The sequence below is a fragment of the Dreissena polymorpha genome, chromosome 5, assembly GCF_020536995.1.
Source record: "Dreissena polymorpha isolate Duluth1 chromosome 5, UMN_Dpol_1.0, whole genome shotgun sequence".
Classification (NCBI taxonomy): Eukaryota; Metazoa; Mollusca; class Bivalvia; order Myida; family Dreissenidae; genus Dreissena; species Dreissena polymorpha.
The window spans coordinates 27488340-27508479 of record NC_068359.1 but is presented as its reverse complement, the minus strand read 5'-3'; the positions used below and the strand labels follow the sequence as shown (position 1 = coordinate 27508479).

At 34.8% G+C, this 20140-nt stretch overlaps 4 protein-coding genes across 5 annotated transcripts in view; all 4 read left to right on the top strand.

Moving 5' to 3' along the window:
• The window catches only part of LOC127831123 (uncharacterized), a 226708-nt gene that overhangs the window by 28162 nt on the left and 178406 nt on the right, over nucleotides 1–20140 (top strand). The gene's annotated exons all lie outside the window — the stretch shown is intronic.
• LOC127880592 (uncharacterized) overlaps nucleotides 1–20140 on the top strand; it is a 232727-nt gene that overhangs the window by 151832 nt on the left and 60755 nt on the right. The gene's annotated exons all lie outside the window — the stretch shown is intronic.
• On the top strand, nucleotides 12735–13463 carry LOC127831128 (piggyBac transposable element-derived protein 4-like). The gene has a single exon (XM_052356118.1). The coding sequence runs from the start codon at nucleotides 12735–12737 to the stop codon at nucleotides 13461–13463; it is 729 nt and encodes a 242-aa protein (XP_052212078.1).
• The window catches only part of LOC127831127 (uncharacterized), a 43936-nt gene continuing 39724 nt past the window's right edge, over nucleotides 15929–20140 (top strand). Inside the window, exon 1 of the mRNA XM_052356117.1 lies at nucleotides 15929–16539. Within this exon, the coding sequence (XP_052212077.1) occupies nucleotides 16202–16539 (338 nt within the window). The 5' untranslated portion in view covers nucleotides 15929–16201. The remainder of the gene's footprint in view (nucleotides 16540–20140) is intronic.

Here is a 20140-nt window from a genome sequence, read left to right as displayed (position 1 = left end):
GTTCAGGTCTGAGTAAGCAAAAGAGAAAACATGTCCCAAGCCTCTTATTCCAAAGTAATTGTTTAATTATTTTGAATGTTTTGAAAAATTGCTGACAATAAAGGCATTAATAAATGCTGTATATAGGGATTTTTGTGCAGTAAAGTATAATTACAGGTATGTTTGCATTTATTGTTGATTTGCCTGCAATGAAGGGTTAATTCTGTTAATGTTTCATTAATTCTCCCCCACCAGAGGCGGAGGGATATTGTTTTGGCATTGTCCGTCCGTCCAGCCGTCCGTCCGTTCGTCCGGCACTTTTGTGTCCGGAGCCATATCTTGGAAGTGCTTTGGCGGATTTCATTGAAACTTCGTATGAGTTAAATATGCATAAGAGGATGATGCACGCCAAATGGCATTGTACACCATCTGTTAAAAATAGAGTTATGGCACTTTGTATCTTGAAAAAATGCTTTTTACTATAATAGGCACTTTTGTTTCCGGAGCCATATCTTGGAAGTGCTTTGGCGGATTTCATTGAAACTTGGTATGAGTATATATATGCAAAAGAGGATGATGCACGCCAAATGGCATTATACACCATCTGTTAAAAACAGAGTTATGGTCCTTTGTATCTTGAAAAAATGCTTTTTACTATAGGCACTTTTGTGTCTGGAGCCATATCTTGGAAGTGCTTTGGCAGATTTCATTGAAACTTGGTATGAGTATATATATGCATAAGAGGATGATGCACGCCAAATGGCATTGTATACCATCTGTTAACAACAGAGTTATGGCCCTTTGTATCTTGAAAAAATGCTTTTTACTATAGGCACTTTTGTGTCCGGAGCCATATCTTGGAAGTGCTTTGGCAGATTTCATTGAAACTTGGTACGAGTATATATCCCCCGCCAGAGGCGGAGGGATATTGTTTTGGCGTGGTCCGGCTGTCCGTCCGGCTGTCCGGCTGTCCCTCACTTTTGTGTCCGGAGCCATATCTTGGAAGTGCTTTTGCGGATTTCATTGAAACTTGGTATGAGTATATATATTGATAATAGGATGATGCACGCCAAATGGCATTGTACACCATCTGATAATAAAAGAGTTGTGGCCCTTTGTATCTTAAAGAAATGCTTTTTTAGTGTCAAATATAACACTTTTGTGTCCAGAAGTATATAGGCGGGGATATCAATTCAACGAATTTGCTTGTTTATTATGTCATTATTATGTTAATTAACATGCATTTCAAGAATAGCTCGTGTTGTGTGGTTTTTTAATAAGAAAACATATTACAAACCAGGTTCATCTTTGAAAATAATCAAATAGTGATACACTGCATTGTTTCTAATTTGTAAGATTCTTGAATAACCAGTATATTGTTAGAACCTCTTCTTTATATGAATTAAAGTTATTCAATCAGTTCATACTTATAAAGCTATGTAATTTGATTAGATACGGAGATAACAGTATTAATGTTAATTTAATTGAAATGAAATATAACATAAAGTCATACACATTGACTTTGCAATGATATTTTTGCCATTTGTCATGTATCAATTTAAGTACAGGGTACAATTTCAACGTTACTAATGTTGAACCAGCCTTTATTTGAAGGCAATTTTTTTTATTTCACAATGTTAAAGACAAATGGTTAACATGACGACCAGATTTTTGCTTCAAATTATTAAAAGCTTTCAGTGGTCTGGGTATGTGGATTTTGTGTATTGACATGTACTTTGCCATACATGCCATACGTCCCGGAATGACCGGGACAGTCCCGGAAATGAAGAACTTGTCCCGCTGTCCTGGAAATCCGTCAAATGTCCCGGAATTTACAAAATACATATATACATGTACCTTATCTTAGGCTTAACTGCACCTCAAATCTGTGTATATCTGCAGCGTCTCCATGACAATGCCTACCCGAATAGGCAGACTACGCTACGTGTCAAAATCGATCAATTAACAGGGGTCCTGTTATCAAATCGATTGTCTCACGTTCGCGGTCAAACCGAAAAAGCGGCATTGTTTAATGTGGTTGTTAATTGACTTTAATCTACTACGTCATTATTTCCCACTGCGTAAGGGCAAATGATAGTTGTTCACACATCTGAAGTCCAACATCGCAGAGTAAAAAATTAAAAGCAGTTTATGTTCGCACGTTTAACCGACAAAGAAGTTGAGTAAAAAAGTAAGCATATATAAATGTTATTGTGATTGGTTGTATGTATTGTGAATTGATTTGAGTTGACGATCTAACGGTACTGTATTGTTGTATTTTTTATTATATAAATGTTATAAATGAATAAAGGCGTATCAACAACTACGCGTTACACACCGGTCTTAATAACAATAACGCAGTGACGTCACCATCTATGTTTAGAATGCTTACACTGAAAACACGTGGCTTGTATCTAGTAACGGAAGTAGTAATGTTGAATTTGACGTTAATAGATCAAGTGTATTCCGGATAGACTTTCGAACTTTTGCAATGAACGATGCGAAACAAAAAAAAAACGTACCAAAAATGCATATGTCTATAAATATCGCTACATATCATACATGTCCCGGAAAATCGGCAAAAGTCCCGGACAATTTAACTCAATGTCCCGGAATTGGTCTGAAAAATTATGGCATGTATGACTTTGCATGCAAAATGATTTTATATAACAGTATTTCTCATTAAGTTATTACAGTTTACATTAATTAGTTTTGGGATGTCAGTAATTAAAACAGCTCAGTTCATTTGTTTAATTTTATGCATTTTCACAAATATTAATAATTGCGTACACATTGCTATAAGTATTCATCAAAATTGTTGTGACGAATTTTATGTTTTATGTTTAAAACATAGAAAAAATGTTTATTTGGGGATAAAATACCAACATTCAAATAATGGTAAACATGGAAACCATTTTTAATTTAAAAAAGATGCTTTTAACAGTGTGTTGATATGTAAACATGTGTTTATATGTAAACATTTTTAAACTATTTTACTTGTGTATTCGTTTACATGAATAATGCTTAAAATGAGTAGTTTATGAGCAATAAAAACAAACTCATTTAGACTTTTGCAATTTATTTATTTCATACATTGTGTTCACGAAAAAGACTGTATAATGAAAAATACTAGGAATTTTTGCACAAAATTTCATACTTTGATTCCCCAAACTCTACCAGAAAATGATGATATCTCAAAATGTCATTTTTTGAACAAATGGGTCAAAATTGCTTGTGCGGCCACATATAAGTTTCCAAACATGTTTTTGTTGTGTTTATTTTGTATAAAATTTGCATTATACAGTAAGCAACAATATTTTATTTAATGTTATTATCAGTGAGTGTTCTTCTTAACAAGGAAGATTATAGACAGATGGTACATGTGTATATTGATAGTGAGAAGTTCTGTTTTATTTGTATGATAAAACTTTTCAGGGCAATATCTTAGATATGCTACACTATTTCAACATGAAACTTCATGAATGTGTAGAAATTAATGGGAAGATGTGCGATGTACAATAACCATAAACCTGCACTTTTTTAAGAGTTATTGCCCTTTGTTGTGTTTGTATGATGTAACGTTTAAGGCTTTACATTATGTATCTTATATAGACTACAATATTTCAACATGAACTGTCATGGGTGTGTAGATATCAATGAGGAGAATTGCAATTCATTAACACCATTACCCTACACTTATTACTACCTTTTAATTACTCTATACTTAATTATTATACTGTTTATCAAGGTATTTGCACCGATCCATAAACAAAGTTTATCATTTCAACAACTTTTCTTGTTTTTATAAGAATCAATGTGACTGTGGCTTTTATTTGCCTGCACGCGTTACGACAAAGTCGTCTGCACTGTAATTTTTCATTCATCCCGCTATCTTAAAATTGATTACGACCATCTTAATATTTAGCCTGAAAGCACATTGTTCACTGACAGTGCCTTTGTCATTCATCATGCAATTTTAATATGATGCACTTCACATGTTAACCATTAGAGATTGTGTGTCTGTGTAACAATCTTTTCTCTAGTGAGCTCAAATGTCAAGTAAAGAATCAGAGATCAAATGTGTCATGTGTAACAATCTTCTCTCTAGTAGCTCAAATGTCAATGTAACAATCAGAGATCAAATGTGTGTCATGTGTAACAATTTTCTCTCAAGAAGCTCAAATGTAAAGTAAAGAATCAGAGATCAAATGTGTGTCATGTGTAACAATCTTCTCTCTAGTAGCTCAAATGTCAAGTAAAGAATCAGAGATCAAATGTGTGTCATGTGTAACAATCTTCTCTCTAGTAGCTCAAATGTCAAGTAAAGAATCAGAGATCAAATGTGTGTCATGTGTAACAATCTTCTCTCTTGTAGCTCAAATGTCAATGTAACAATCAGATATCAAAGGTCAGGTTCAAACGTCCCTTTCAGGCCAAATGTCTGATTTTAGCAAATTACAAATTGTCTGCAATTTGTCTAACATCGTCTGCACGTTTGTTGTTCCGATGCTTGTTATCAAACCACTCGTGGTTTAATAGCTACGCAAACCATTGGTTATTACCGCAATAACCAACGCTTACATGTTGATTATTTCTTAAACATGTAGCTTTTATTTCTGCTGTATCCTTGCCTGGAATGGTGCTTGTATAATGTAAGTGTAATAATTGTGTGTCTTGACAACCTTGATGGTTTTCAGAGTTTCCCATCATCAACAAGGATTTATTAATCTATAGGCCGTGACTTTAAGCTTTTGTTCCAAGCTGGGGTTTGGTTTAGCATTCAATGTTGAAATAACAAACCTAGCATAATGTCAGAGCTCCAGATAAGGGTCGTATTTTCGTAATTACAAATTATTTTCAAGTCCGTTACGTATTTATTTAAAAATCTTGTCGTTCCATTAAGAATTACAAAATCAAGTTACGAATATTATTTTTACATCGGTTTGTATCGATTTTTATTGAGTTCTTTTCGCGTATTAAAGATCTTTGCGGTGCTTATATAGAATGGTTATCGGGTTTGTTTAACAAAGCGCATTTTTTCCAATAAAAGCGGCGTATACAGTCTATCTGTTAAAAAACAATGGCGGCGCCTAGAGAGCGTCCTAAAAAACTGCAAAGCGTCCAAAAACACGCTTTTAACATATTGTACGCAAAGTGAGCCGACGTTAAATGTTAGAAAGACATTATAGAAAAGATCTTACACGATGTTGTATGTTCAGTTGCCGACACAGTCGGAAAAGCTAAACAAAATCGCGACACGACGGGTCCAAACTTAAACTTTAAAAAAAAAATTTGAACAAGTGGGAGGGACAAGTCACGTGGCTAATCGTTGAAAAGATTGAAGGGGAGAACCGTTTTAAATGTGAAATATGTAAAAATTCATCTAAGGCATGCAATCTTAGCAAAGTTTGGGCATTACAGGCTGTCAAGCGGTCATACTTTTTCCTACTTTTTCCTACTATTTCCTACTTTTTCATCAGGATCCTACTTTTTCCTATTTTTTTACCAAATCTTCTTCTATTCCTACTTTTTCATTTTCAATGGAGAATTATTATTTTTTAAAGAGTTTATTTAGTAAACTTGCAGGATGAATGAATCTATGGCATGACTGTATCCCTGTTAATGTGCATTCATCTAGATGAGACCTGACAACCCATGCTGACTGTCTGCTAGCACCTCTTCAGGAGCATAAATATTTATTTCTTATGTAACTTTTAAAATTATTGACAAGTTTTTTTTTGAAGTAACAATAGTGCCTTGTTTACTTCCTTAGCATTTGTACACTGCAGACTTCACTACCTTACACAGTTCCCAGTGATGCAAGAGCTGAGGGAACCCATTGTTTATTCCAGTTTTATTTTGTTTCCATTGACAACAATTCGACCAAACCTTATGCATGTTTACATGATATTGCTGTTTGGAATGTAGAGATAAGAGATACATGTATTGTATGAGTGGTTATGTAATATGGAATTTATTACACAAGTTATTGGAAAAAAGATAAAACTGATGCTTTGCAGAGTTTTCATCATTTACAAATATAATGTAATAAATTCTATATTACATGACAACGGATATGATGTTCTATTGATATCATAGGTACATCATGTTTAGTAATTAAAGATAAATGCACAGAGCCTAAATGCCCTGATACATTTTTATGCTCCCGGTAGGGTGGCATATTGCAGTTGTACTGTCAGTCCGTTTTTTCTGTCTGTCTGTGTGTGTGTGTCCGTCCGAAAACTTTAATATGGGCCATAACTTTTGCAATATTGAAGATAGCAACTTGATATTTGGCATGCATGTGTATCTCATGAAGCTGCACATTTTGAGTGGTGAAAGGTGAAGGTCATCCTTCAAGGTCAAAAGTTAAAAAATACAATCCAAGGGAAGTAATAAGCTTTAAAAGGGAGATAATTTCTAAACCTGCCAAATGATATATTGAAATTTTATTTCAAAGCTGCGCAATAGTGGGCATTGTGTTTCGGACAAACACAATTCTTGTCTAATGATGCCATAGCTAGTGAGGTAACTTCAAGGTGTTAAAGCGAAGTATTAAAATTATTAAACGGCATTATTACACTCCCGCAAAGTCATCAATAATGTAAAAGCCATTATTTGAAACTGGAATAAACAATGTAGTGCAACTGTTTCATTGCCCAATCAATGCTGTCATAAAAGATGTCAGGTGATAAGGTCCTATCTCCAGTTGCATAATCTGCTCTGCAATGACCAGTCATTTCGAATGTAACTTAAGTCATTATAACTGCACCCTATTGTCAATTTAAAGGTTTCACAATGTAGCTGTAGCAGAGCATTTACACTGCTTTATATACTAGTATTAATCTTGTACAACAAGTTGGTGTATCACTAAATAAATTTGGTCTTCTGCTTAAGGATATAACATGCACAATATAATTACCATTTTTATATCGATACACAGAAGACCTCTAACCACTTATTTGATGATACACCAAAATGAACAGCATCTAATTACATGTATACTTCTTTATCAGGGTAGCTTTGCTTGAAACTTAATTATCATAGATACACTATAAGTGCTAAAATTCCTAGTGGGAAAACAAAGTTTAACCCTTCATGGATGGAGAAGTTGGACAACAGTGGAAAAACACTGGGATCATGGTGCAAGAGAGATACCGGCAATGAGTTTGCAAGATATTGTACTGTCTGAATGAAGTCCATCTTGTAGTAATTCTGGTGCTAATCAACTTATAAGTCATGCAGATGGATAAAAACACAAGGAAAACATGAAATACATGCATGATAATTCACAAAAGCGTTTGTTTGGAAGTGCCCAAAAGCCAAGCAGCTCTCAGGGTTGTGGGGATAAATCTTATCTGTATGCAAGTACATCCATCACACAAGGAACAGGTACAAAAGGCTGAAATCTTCTGGGCCCTTAAGGTAGCTTCAAGTGGGTATCCATACAGAACATGTGATGGCACTCCTGCTCTGTTTCAAGCTATGTTTCCTGGACCTGTGTCTAAAAAATAAGTATTATGTATTCCTACTTTTGAGGGAAAAGTTCCTACTTTTTCCTACTTTTTTCCTACTTTTCTTGCAAAAGTAGTTCCTATTTTTTCCTACTTTTTGAAAAAAGGTCACTTGACAGACTGGGCATATGAATGTATTGGAAAAATAAAATTGTATAATACTGAAAAGACACTGTTGAACTCGTATAAATAAAGTTGCTAGTATGTTTATTTTGATTTTTTTTGCATGAAAATAACCATTATTATTTATTTTTAGGTCATTTAGAAAAAATAAGAATTATTTTCCAAAACTTAGTAGTAACGTTAAAAATAAAATTTCAGAGTTAAGAATTCTTTTTGAAAATCTGGTAGTAATTTAAGAATTTCACAAAACCTTATCTGGAGCTCTGATATTGTAGGCAAATAGATTTGAAAAGAAGTCCGGTGTATGGTTTTAAGTAGAACGGACCTGATTCTGAATTTCTCACCATTACAGTTAATACAACTCAAAAAGGACTGTATACATTAGCGTTTGATTTTATTTACACTTCTGAATTAATAAGGCATTGGACATTATTTAAACAATGACTATACTATAGCCAATGATAAGATGGCGTACCACTGCAAACCACTTCTATAATTGCTATTACAAAATATCAAAACAAAAACATATCAAACGCACGGCAGTGTGTATACCTAAGTTTGGGTCAAAATCTGGTTTACACCAAAGTGAGCTCCCAGAGTTACAACGCATTAACATCGAAATGTTAATCAACATAGCCGTCTGTATGATTAAATGATTAATGAGTTCAATCTTTCTCTAAGATTTATTTGTAAGCAAGGCTGTTTTCATAGAAAACCCGAGGTAATGTCATAGCCTGCTAGTCGTGTCATCCGACGTCAGCCATCCGACGTCAGCCATCCGCCGTCCACGTCGTGCTAAAACCTTAACATTTTGCTTTAAAATCAAAGTGCTTCCACCTACAACTTTGAAACTTCATATGTGGATACACCTTGATGAGTTCTACACGCCAGACTCCCATTTTGGGGTCACTAGGTCAAAGGTCAAGGTCACTGCAACCTCTAAAAAAAATCTGACAAGCTTACATTTATTTAAAACTGCACCCGCAGCCGAGCGCTGGCGCCCGTTATGCGCTGCTCGTGTTAAGATATATTGATCAATTATCTTATTGTGTATTTTATAATGTGTGTGTGTGATATTAATACTTAATTGTTTTGTAAAGCAAATTTTCATCATGATATTGTATGTGTTGCCTAATAAGATTCCAATAGTCTGACGGCATATGCATGTGTTGATGATTGCATACAAGTTTAATTTATCTTCATGGTTCAAATAAAACAAGTGTCATCATACTTGCTATATTTTCAACAAATCTAAAAAGAGGTCTGTTGGTGTTATTTGTACTAACTTTTTAACATATGAACTCTGAAAGAGACAAATGGAAAACACGTTGTCCATTGCTATTAGATAGATTGTCTTATTATTTGGTAGAAGTTACAAGCATGGTTTGAAAGAGTGCAAGAACCAGGCCCCTCGGTCTGAGGTTAAGTTCACTGTTCAAGATCAAATGTAAAATATAAGAAACCAATTCATAAAACTTTGTCCTTAGAGGGACCTTTTTAAAGATTTTTGCATGTATTGATAATTGTCATTAAATGCTTTATATTGATACATGTACATGTAAACATCGGATCTAAAGAGCTCTAGTCTAAAAAATTAAAGAAAGAAAAAAGTAACGCTCAAATGGGCTTGATTCACTGAACCCTGGAGTAAACGTATATCGCTTAGACCACTCTGCCATCCGTACTTATACTATGATTGATTTATTCCAAACTTTATATAAGCAGTCCTCGTAGTTTCACAAAATATAACGACAGCAGCAGAACTCTACAAATTATTCAATTGTTTTGCATTGCAACGCTCTATAATGTTCACGTTTTTAAATCCTCAAAATATACATATAATTGATATTTTAGAGCACAGTTTATGTACAGTTACTGTTTCCTCACACATATCATAACTACAACAAAAATTTGCAAAAATGGAACATTTTAGCTCACCTGTCACGAAGTGACATGGTGAGCTTATGTGACCGTGTGATGTCAGGCGTTCGTTGTGTGTGTGTGTGCGTGCATCAACAATTTGTTTGTGTAGACAGTAGAGGTCACAGTTTTCATCCAATCTTTATGAAATTTGGTCAGAATGTTTATCTTGATGAAATCTGGATTGGGATTGTATTTGGGTCATCTGGGGTCAAAAACTAGGTCACTAGGTCACATAATAGGTCAAATAATAGAAAAACCTTGTGTAGACAATAGAGGTCGCAGTTATCATCCAATCTTTATGAAATTTGGTCAGAATGTTTATTTTGATGAAATCTGCGTTGGGAATGTATTTGGGTCATTTGGGGTCAAAAACTAGGTCACTAGGTCAAATAATTGAAAAATCATCAACAATTTGTTTGTGTAGACAGTGGAGGTCACAGTTTTCATCCAATGTTTATGAAATGTGGTCAGAATGTTTATCTTGATGAAATCTGGGTTGGGATTGTATTTGGATCATCTGGGGTCAAAAACTAGGTCACTAGGTCAAAAACTAGGTCAAATAATAGAAAAACCTTGTTTAGACAATAGAGGTCGCAGTTTTCATCAAATCTTTATGAAATTCAGTCAGAATGTTTATCTTGATAAAATCTGGCTTGGGAATGTATTTGGGTCATCTGGAGTCAAAAAGTAGGTCACTAGGTCAAAAACTAGGTCAAATAATAGAAAAACCTTGTGTAGACAATAGAGGTCGCAGTTTTCATCCAATCTTTATGAAATTTAGTCAGAATGTTTATCTTGATGAAATCTGGGTTGAGATTGTAGTTGGGTCATCTGAGGTCAAAAACTAGGTCACTAGGTCAAAAACTAGGTCAAATAATAGAAAAACCTTGTATAGACAATAAAGGTCACAGTTTTCATCCAATCTTTATGAAATATGGTCAGAATGTTTATCTTGATAAAATCTGGGTTGGGATTGTATTTGGGTCATCTTGGGTCAAAAACTAGGTCACTAACTCAAATAATAGAAAAACCTTTGGTCAGAATGTTTACCTAAATGAAAACTGGGTTGTGATTGTATTTTGTTAGTCAGGTGAGCGATTCATGGCCATCATGGCCCTATTGTTGTTTAATTTAGTCAATTGACCCAAACGTGAAAAGTTCCCTTTTAATAAGTTTGGCTACCATAGGCATAATTTTACATGCTTTATAAGTAGTGACTATATTGTATTGTTTAACAAGTATTCTTTATAAAAGCCCATGTCAAAGCCACAATTCAAGTTCAAACGTCATAACATAGCCCATCTGGAATTAGTTTTAAATAAAATGTACCATTCTTGTTAACCTGTACAGTCATTTGTATTATATGTATTATGTGCTTTAAGTCAGTTTAAATTAGCATTTTATTAAATGCACTTCTTACAATTTCATTCCAGTAGGTTAAACCCTTTCCCCGATAGATGCATATAATCCCGAGCGCCGACAACATTGTAAAAGCTTCGTAGTAAATTTCCATTTGAGTATCGGGGTATCTCGCAAATGATTTTGATATTTTCCTGAATAAAATAAAAGTAATATACGCTGTATCATTTTCATATTTTAGTTCCTTCAATATTGCAACAATTATTGTACTGTATCTGATTGCACGCAAAGTGCCGTGTACAGTTCATATTCTTTTACAACAACCAATTAACAGCGTCATCTATATTTAGATTTTTATGCAATATGTACAAGTCATTTTCTGGAAATTGGGAGAAAGTAAAAGTGATTTTTCAAAAATAAACCAACGTTTTTTTTTCCCATTTAATTTGTCATAATTATTTATATTTTGTGTTGTTTGTGTATGTTTGTTTGGTTCTCTTTTGTTTTTAGCAAATCGTATGAAAATTAATATCGTAATGATACATGTATAAAGCAAGTCCCGTTTCCGAGATCATATACGAGAATTACTTCGATATGTTTAGTGACATATAAAATCATGATTTTGACAGACGACACGTGCTTATCTAAAGTTGGTGTTTTTGTAATACACAGGATATTGGATTATCGCTGCTTGATTGAGCAATAAAACAAAGACGCAGTCGGCGGTTTTCAATAGGCCTTTTGTACTGACCAACATAATAATTAATAGTGCACGTGCTTATCTAACATTTAAGGATAAAACACATGGGATACTCGACACTTTGGGCTTGTTTGGGCCATAAAACGCAATCCCTGTGGCTTTGTTCAGTACCAAACGTATCCAGAAACTAATGAGTTCGGGTAATAAAGCAAAGAGATTATGATCTGAAAACTGCATGGAGTCTGAAATGAAACAAAATGCCGACAAATCAAAAGATTTACCGCCTAATGTTTCAGTATAAAATTCGATATTTTAAGGTGGGGTTCTCACTGCATTTCCTATTGCATTCGCATACGCTTGTATTACTATTTATATCCTTGTATTATTTGCACAAATTTATTCTGTTACCATGGCTGACTACTTAGATCAGCTTTTTGACAGTGACTCTGATGAGTCTGAGTTTTCTGGTTTCTCAGAGTTTGACTCTGATATTGAAGTCGGTGATATGTCCGATGATGACATTATTCCCAATGCTGAGGCTGCAGATGATAATTGGACAGATGACTTCAGTCCATTGAGGGTGCGTCTACACAAAATATATGACTACACAAAAATAAAAACGTAGATTTATTGCTGTGCAAATTTGAAAATGTCAAATTTTTTTTTCATTAGTAACCGCTAGCACCACATTATACCTATAATTATAATACCCTAAACATAAATTATCGTAATATAATGTACATGTTATAAAATAAAATATTACACATGACACAATCATATTATAAATAATATAGTAATTTATATTATAATTGTTGATAATTATAATACATTTATGTTAATAATAATATTTATTTCTTTTTTTCATTTCAGTTTGATGAGTTCAACGAGCAGCCGGGAGAACGCCTGCCAGATGGATTTGATGTGGACACAGCCACTCCCATGGATTACTTTTGGCTGCTGTTCTCTCCGCAGCTGCTTCAGTCCATTGTGGGGCATACGAATGGTTACTTCGATTTGAAGATGGCACAGCCGGACTTACCAACAGACCTTTGATGGCAGGACACAACTGAAGAAGAGATAAGGGCATTCCTGGCCATCAACATCCTGATGGGAATCATCCACCCCCCAATGTCGAGATGTTCTGGTCGTCTAATCCCTTCATCAACAATGCTGATATCACCAACACCATGAAATGCAACAGGTTCCAGAAGCTGGTGCAGTACTTCCATGTTGCGGACTGGTCGACTGAGCCAGGAAGGGGAGAGCCAGGATACGACAAACTCTTCAAGTTGCGACCTGTCATGGAGAGCGTCAGCCGGACATTACAGGACATCTACACGCTCAACAAGGAGGTCTCCATTGACGAGGCCATGATTGCGTTTACCGGCCGCCTCAGCTTTAGACAGTATATGCCCGCCAAGCCGATCAAGAGGGAACACGGACTTGGCGACAAGGTTGTGATGAGGCTAGTGGACCACATCTTCCACTCCTCCCGCTGGTTATTCTTCAACAACTTCTTCACAGTTATACCTCTCATGAAGGAACTCCTGGAGAAGGGCTTCTACGCCTGCGGGACTGTCAGGGTCAACAGGAAGGGATTCCCGAGCCAGTTAAAGAAACCAGCAGAGGTACGACAGCGCGGAGACTTCAAGATCATGCAGATGGGCGACACCAACCTGACTACCACAGTATGGAAGGACACGCGACTTGTTCACCACTTGGTCACGTTGAGGGACCCTACCATCATTTTACCTGTACAGCGACGATGTGGAGTCAACGTCCTGCAGCTACAGTCGCCACACAGTGTGAACGTCTACAACATGTATATGGGTGGTGTCGACCTGCATGATCAGTACCACGCTTAGAATGACGTTGGGAGCTGTTCCAAGAACTACTGGCGATACCTCTTCTGGTTTCTTCTGAACTGTTGCCTTCATCATGCACAAACTGACGTCCCGCAGGAGAATTGGCTGGAAGCGGTTCACCCACCTTGATTTCCGTCTGGAACTTGTCCGGGAACTGGCTGGGGTGTTCTGCAAAAGAAAAGGTGCAGCACCGGAAGGCAGAGGGAGAGATGGCTTGGTGGAGCAGATGAACATGGGGGGGGCATGTCAATTCCGACTCTCCGACAAGACAAAGGCCTGCAAGTACCGCACCTGATACCTGAAGCAGCAGAAGGAGATGAAGTTCGGTCGTGCTACTTGCGGTGTCCACCTGTGTCAGGATGGTTGCTTCGCCAGATATCACAGTCTGTGATGAGTAATTTCACTTTTTAATTTGGTTTTTGGAAAAAGTGTCATGCAATCAAGTAAAAGTTATCATGGACATTGTTGCTAAGGAAAGGACATTGGTTAGGACATTGCTACTGTATATATTGCAACTATATTTTCTGTATTCAGATTATTATATTTTTAAAACTAAGAAGTAAATAATTTATTTAATATTTTAAATTTTATAAGCCATGAATTATAAAAATTGATTTTATTTTATTTCATTTGTCATGTAGCATTATAATTAAAAAAACTTAAAACGGGTATATACGATTTTTTATATGTGTTTAATTGTAATATATTGATAAAATATGTTACAATAACACAAAATAGGCAAGAAAAATTATACATTAAAGTCGAATTTCATAAAATGCAGCAAAGACAATTTAGCGCCCCGAGCCGATAGTGACGTACATATTTTCCTACAATAACCGAAGCATTCGTCTTTGTATTATAAACCGTTAAACTACGAGGGGTGTTCCAGAAGTTCGTGGATTTTCGCTATAACTTATTAGTTTGCTGGTAAAAGTCAATGAAATTTACATATTATACAAACCAATTATCACGGACTTTATATATAAGCAAAAAATGCATGAATTCTATAAAGCGCGTTTAAAACGCGTTGCCATAGAGACCTCAGTAACGACATGCGGCGCACGCCTGTATTTTATTATAAGTATGAGCGTTACGCGAATTTAAATTTGGTTCAAATGTCGTTGATAAACAGAATTTACGGCAAATTTCACGTTACAGCGCCTAAGTCCTCCTTACAGCCCGGATTTGGCCCCTATGGACTTCCGCGTCTTCCCGGAAGTTAAATCACAGTTGCGCGGTATTCGCTTTGCAAGTAAACAGAAACTTACAGTTGCAGCAAAGCGAATCGTGTTGTCTTTTGACGCTGACTGGTATAGAGACACTTTTGACAAGTGGATTTCCCGTCACATAAAGTGCATTCGCGTTGGAGGTGATTATGTGGAAAAGATTTGACAGTTGTTAACTTCATAACGTCATTGACGTTGAACAGAAACGTTACACGTGCGTCGGTGTGCGCATTGTGCACATGTTTAAATCTCTGATGTATATTTATTGTTTTATGTATTTCCATGATATTTGGAGAGTAGATTTGGAAAGGACGAAATATTCTTAACATGCTGTTTGTTTGTCCATTTATGTTACCAAATGAAAGTTTTAGCGAAAATCCACGAACTTCTGAAACACCCCTCGTAAGTTTACATCGTACAAGTATGGTATACATGCTGGCAAATTCGGCTGTACAGCCGTTTTCAATTTCAGAATTAAATATCTGGCTTATTTCGCATTTTTCGACACATGTTCTTCTTAACTATTATGTTAATTTATATTGAAATATATATATATAATAAGTTTTTCACACAGTTTATATAAATTCATAAATATTTGACAAAATCGTATATACCCGCTTTAATAGTCAATAAGTTGTAAAAACACTTCTAACTTTTGTCTACAGATGTCTCATATGTTTGCAAATTATAATTTATTGCAACCTATAATTGTTAGCTAATGACATACTGTTGTTGTGTTATGTAAATATATATGTTTATTGTTATGTAAATATTTATGTTCTGTAAATATATATGTTTATTTTATTATTAAATGTGTAATATGAATATGCATTGCAATCATGTGTATTTGTAAATTCAACACTGAATAAATTCTGTTTTATCTGAAAAAAGTATGTCTTCTTTGTTTGTTCAAACATTTCTTATGCAATGTTTACAATACAGACTTAAAATTTATATGGTTGGAAGGAGAATTTATTTCTCTACAATCTTTACATTTACACAAATGATGTGAAATGAAAGGAACTAAAGTGAAAATTAAGCTTAAACTAGACAGGCGTAACAGTTGAGAATTTTTCCAATATTTTTTAAATAAACCTATGGAGATGGTGTAGTCAGGCTTATCAGCCTTATATGGAGTCACTGTTATCAGAACAGCAGGACTGGTATTGGCCTGGAGTGGCAAATCAGATAAGGGGTCTATCAGGGAAAGGGTTAAAGTAAACTGACACTGTACATGTTCTCACATGACAGTTTACATCGTGACGTAGTGAGGCTGGTCACTAGTCCCACAAAACTGTGCCGCAAAGAGCTTTTAGGGTTATACGTGGGACAAGGTTTTACAAGTTCACATAAGATTTTCGGAGTCATGTTATAAGTGGTAATTGTTGATCTTATATAAATAGTATATAATATATATGTATGTACATGTATCATATGCTTATATACTGATGCAGATTTGTTTGTAATTATAGTGTCAGAAAGTGACTTTGTTAAAACTAGTTAATATACAAAATGGCAGCAAGTTCTCAGTCTTCAGTTGATCAGGGTTCTAATGAAGTGAAGGACTATATTTGTAATGCCTGTGAAGACCAGAATACTGTTGGGACCACTGCTGACTTCTATTGTAAACAGTGTGAACGATTTTATTGTGGAAACTGTATTCATCTGCATGGTAAATTGTTTGCAAAACATAATTCTATTGGAAGAGTTGATATAGATAAATGGCCGGTTTCAAAAAAGGTGGTGGATTTTCTACAAACTTGTGATGTTCATAAGGAACATAAAATTGACCAATTCTGCAACCTGCACAAACAGCTGTGCTGCCCTCAGTGTGTATCTGATCAACACAGGTATGTACTCTTCAGCTGTTTAGTAATTATAACAATATGATTACACTGATTATTATATATTACAGACAGTTAGGCTTTTAAACCCATATTCATCATTATGCAAATCCAAAGAAAGAGTCTTAAATACAAATTTCATGTTCAAATCCACTAACAGGTCTTTAAATTAAGAATAATTATTATGCTTATATAGGGAAATATTTTTAAATGTTGAAACTCACCATTTCAAACAGCAAAAAAAATGCGAGAAGTATTAAAAACTTTTAACATTTTTCTGTGAAAGGATGTTTTAAATGTTAATTTGCTGTCATTATGACCTTAAAATTTCCTGTTAAACACTTTACAATAGGATGACTTGTGATCATAAGAAAAAGAAAATAGAAAAAAATCAATGTTTACTTGTGGCTGGGCCAATTGAAGAAAAAATTCTGATTGCTCAAGATATAAAATACACAATTTTACCAAAGCAAAGAAATATCCTTTATTTCTGTTATGATTGATAACCAGTCAATAATACATTAAAAAATTTGTTCTTATGCTTGGATCTGGCAATATGTTGGTATCTAAGGACAATTATTTTAAACCATTCTTCAGGAAAATAAAAAAACAACATGAATTCAAAGTTAAATTGCAATTAGCTCATCAAAGTAAGGCTCTTGATGTTTAGAACTTGTTAACCGTTTCTTGTATATGTTTTTTTCGCTACTAGTTTTCCTTATGGGGTCTATAGGTTTACCCTACCGATCTTTATGTCGCTCTTCCTGTCCATCAGTCTGCATTTCCGTTGAACTAGATCATGCGATGTCTCTGAAAGTAACTGAGATACTTGCAAATAAGTTAGTTTTTCCCAAATAAGACCTACAATTTCCAAATTGAACGTTTCCCAAAAATTATGTTTTGTAGATCTCAACATTTTGTTCATCTTCCATCCAGCTATATAAGTTCAACATTAGTGAATATAATACTCACAACACTTTTATTATCAATTTTGAAGCATTTTTCCGCACAAATCAAAAAGTTATTTTCATAGGCTTTGTTCCAATCTCTGCATAGCTTTTGTCGTTTATATTTAATTTAAAAAAATCCCATATTTCATTACATTTATTAACAGCTAAATTATGGAAACAAAAAACTATAAGTAACTCTGCTCAGGTATAAGAACCTTAAGGCCATTTGTTGAACAGCAACCTTTCCACTCCTATGGATAAATTACGTATGTGGCTCAACATTTTAAACATCAAAAAGGGCTAACCACAAAAAAGTCATCGCAATACAGGGCTTTCCTTAGACCTCAAATCTCAAGAGTCAATGACTCTTGGGACCAAATTTTCAAGAGTCAAAATAAAATTTGTATGAGTCATAATAATAACGCAGGAGAGTCAATGATCTTTTGTACTTAAAGCGAATTACTGAGATATATATATATATATATATATATATATATATATATATATATATATATATATATATGAAGCAACAAATTTACAAATATCTTAACATTTATTTCTTAATATATTCCAGTCAATAAAAGAGATAATGCAAACATACATTGTGACCAACATTGTGAAAAATACACTCGCACTTGTAGTGAGATACATGTAATATATATCAGGGGTGTCAATTGTCCCAAATTCGAAATACGGAAAATTAAGCAGAGATTCACAGACCGTAGGATAAAGGGAATAGAGGGCAGAGCCCCTCCAGCCCTTGCTTATTGTTATTCTTTATTTTCTTTCTATGTGCAATTTCTTGCGAGTACAATGCAAAATTTTATCAATCAGACAATCCGTAACACCGCATGTGTATTTGTCATTCTATAAAAAATGTTATAAAGACCGTTGGAAATAAATTAAAATCGACGAACCATAACGTATCCGAATACTGGTAGAGATACGTCGTTTGCGAATGAAATAAAATATGTGTTTTGTTTGTCTGCAAAAAATGAAAGCATGTAATAAGTAACCTAGCAAATACGCAATTAATATATAATTTGGTTGACATATTGTTTAAAGTATGATATTGCAGTGCTTTACTTTGCTAATAGATAATTTATAGTTGGCGGACAACTATAGCAACGCTCGTAGAATGGTACGGTTTTGGGAAAGTAGCAAAGATGTTTTAAAACAAAACAAAAAGATGTTTCGTCAGTTACTTCTCATGTCAGTGCCAGCCGTTTACCATCAAAATACCTCCTTAAACTAACTAATTGGATTTCCTATCATCTCAAAATCGACCCTGGACGGCTCAAATCCGGATTTAATTATTTCATGTGCCATCTTTACCGAGGACGTGCGACAAACACGCCGATTTTCTATGCCGTCTCAAATGGTCAATTATTACACCTATGTTGTAATCAATTAGCAGATGCAGCATCCAAATTTGTCACTTTGCCACACGGTCAGTTATACCAGTTCTATGGTTATTATTAGCAACTCTGATGCAAAGCGTGTAAATTTACTTTGTAGACAGTACATATGCCAGCATAACTTTCGCGCGTCTTTGAACGGAGCAAACATGGAATAAAACAGGGTTGGGTACACTGTATTCAGCATTGGAAATACCCCTTGTCAAAAAAGTGAGCAAAATCCGGTTATAACCCAGTTTTAAACTGTGTTTAACCCTGCGGTATTGGCTACGAGCTAAAAGCGAGTCTTTTAAACACACTTTTTGCTTACCGACTTGGTTTTATCTGAGTTGAATCTTGGTTTAACTCGCTTAAAGCCAACATAGTGGGTTTTTTAACCGGCATTAGTGGGTTTAAAGTGAGTTTTCTTCAGGCAGCTGTGTTTAACTCTGCGGTATTTGCACTGTGCTAAAAGCGGGTTTTTCAGACACGCTTTTAGCTTACCGACTGGATTTTTTAGCTTACCGACTTGGTTTTTTCTGAGTTAAATCTTGGTTTAACTCGCTTTAAACCAACATAGTCGGTTTTTTAACCATCTTAAGTGGGTTTAAAGTGAGTATGTTTTTTTACAAGTTGGTTTTTTGAGGTTTTTTAAACATGCTTAGACCAACTTCTGTCTGTGGAGTTGGTTTTAAGTGGGTAAAAAGTGTGTTTTTTATGTGAGCTATAAGCAAGCTAAACACGGGTTTTAAGTGAGCGAAAAGTGAGCTGAAAGCACGTCTTTCTTAGTTTTTTTCACAGTGAAAACATGCTTTTAACTCGCTTTAAACCTAGTTATTAACAGTATTTTATCTGTGGAGAAAACAAAAGCAATTTGTGGGTTTGGGTAAGTTGATTTTTGTGGGTTTTAACAGTGTTTTAGTGAGTTTTTTTTTAAAGAAAGTATGTTTTTTGTGAGCCTTTTGTGGGATTTTGCAGTGTGAAAAAAAAAAATTTTGGACTGATATGTTCTAGAAAAAATGGTTTTTGTGAAGCAATTACAACAGTTCATTATAAGCCCCATGTGGTTAAAAGGAAAAAAAACACAATGTGTACGAAAATTATATTTATATGACATAAATAGTACACCGCAAATTAATACAAACAGATTACTTTTACAATACATTTTACAATAATAGATATTTATGGAAGATTTTAAAGCAAAAGGTTGACCGTAGTGGACCACTGCGGGTGGAGTATTTAGACCGCAGCTGCTGCAGA

Excerpts from the sequence above, each read along its gene's own strand:
- LOC127831128 (XM_052356118.1), top strand. The coding sequence starts at position 12,735 with ATGTTCTGGTCGTCTAATCCCTTCATCAACAATGCTGATATCACCAAC.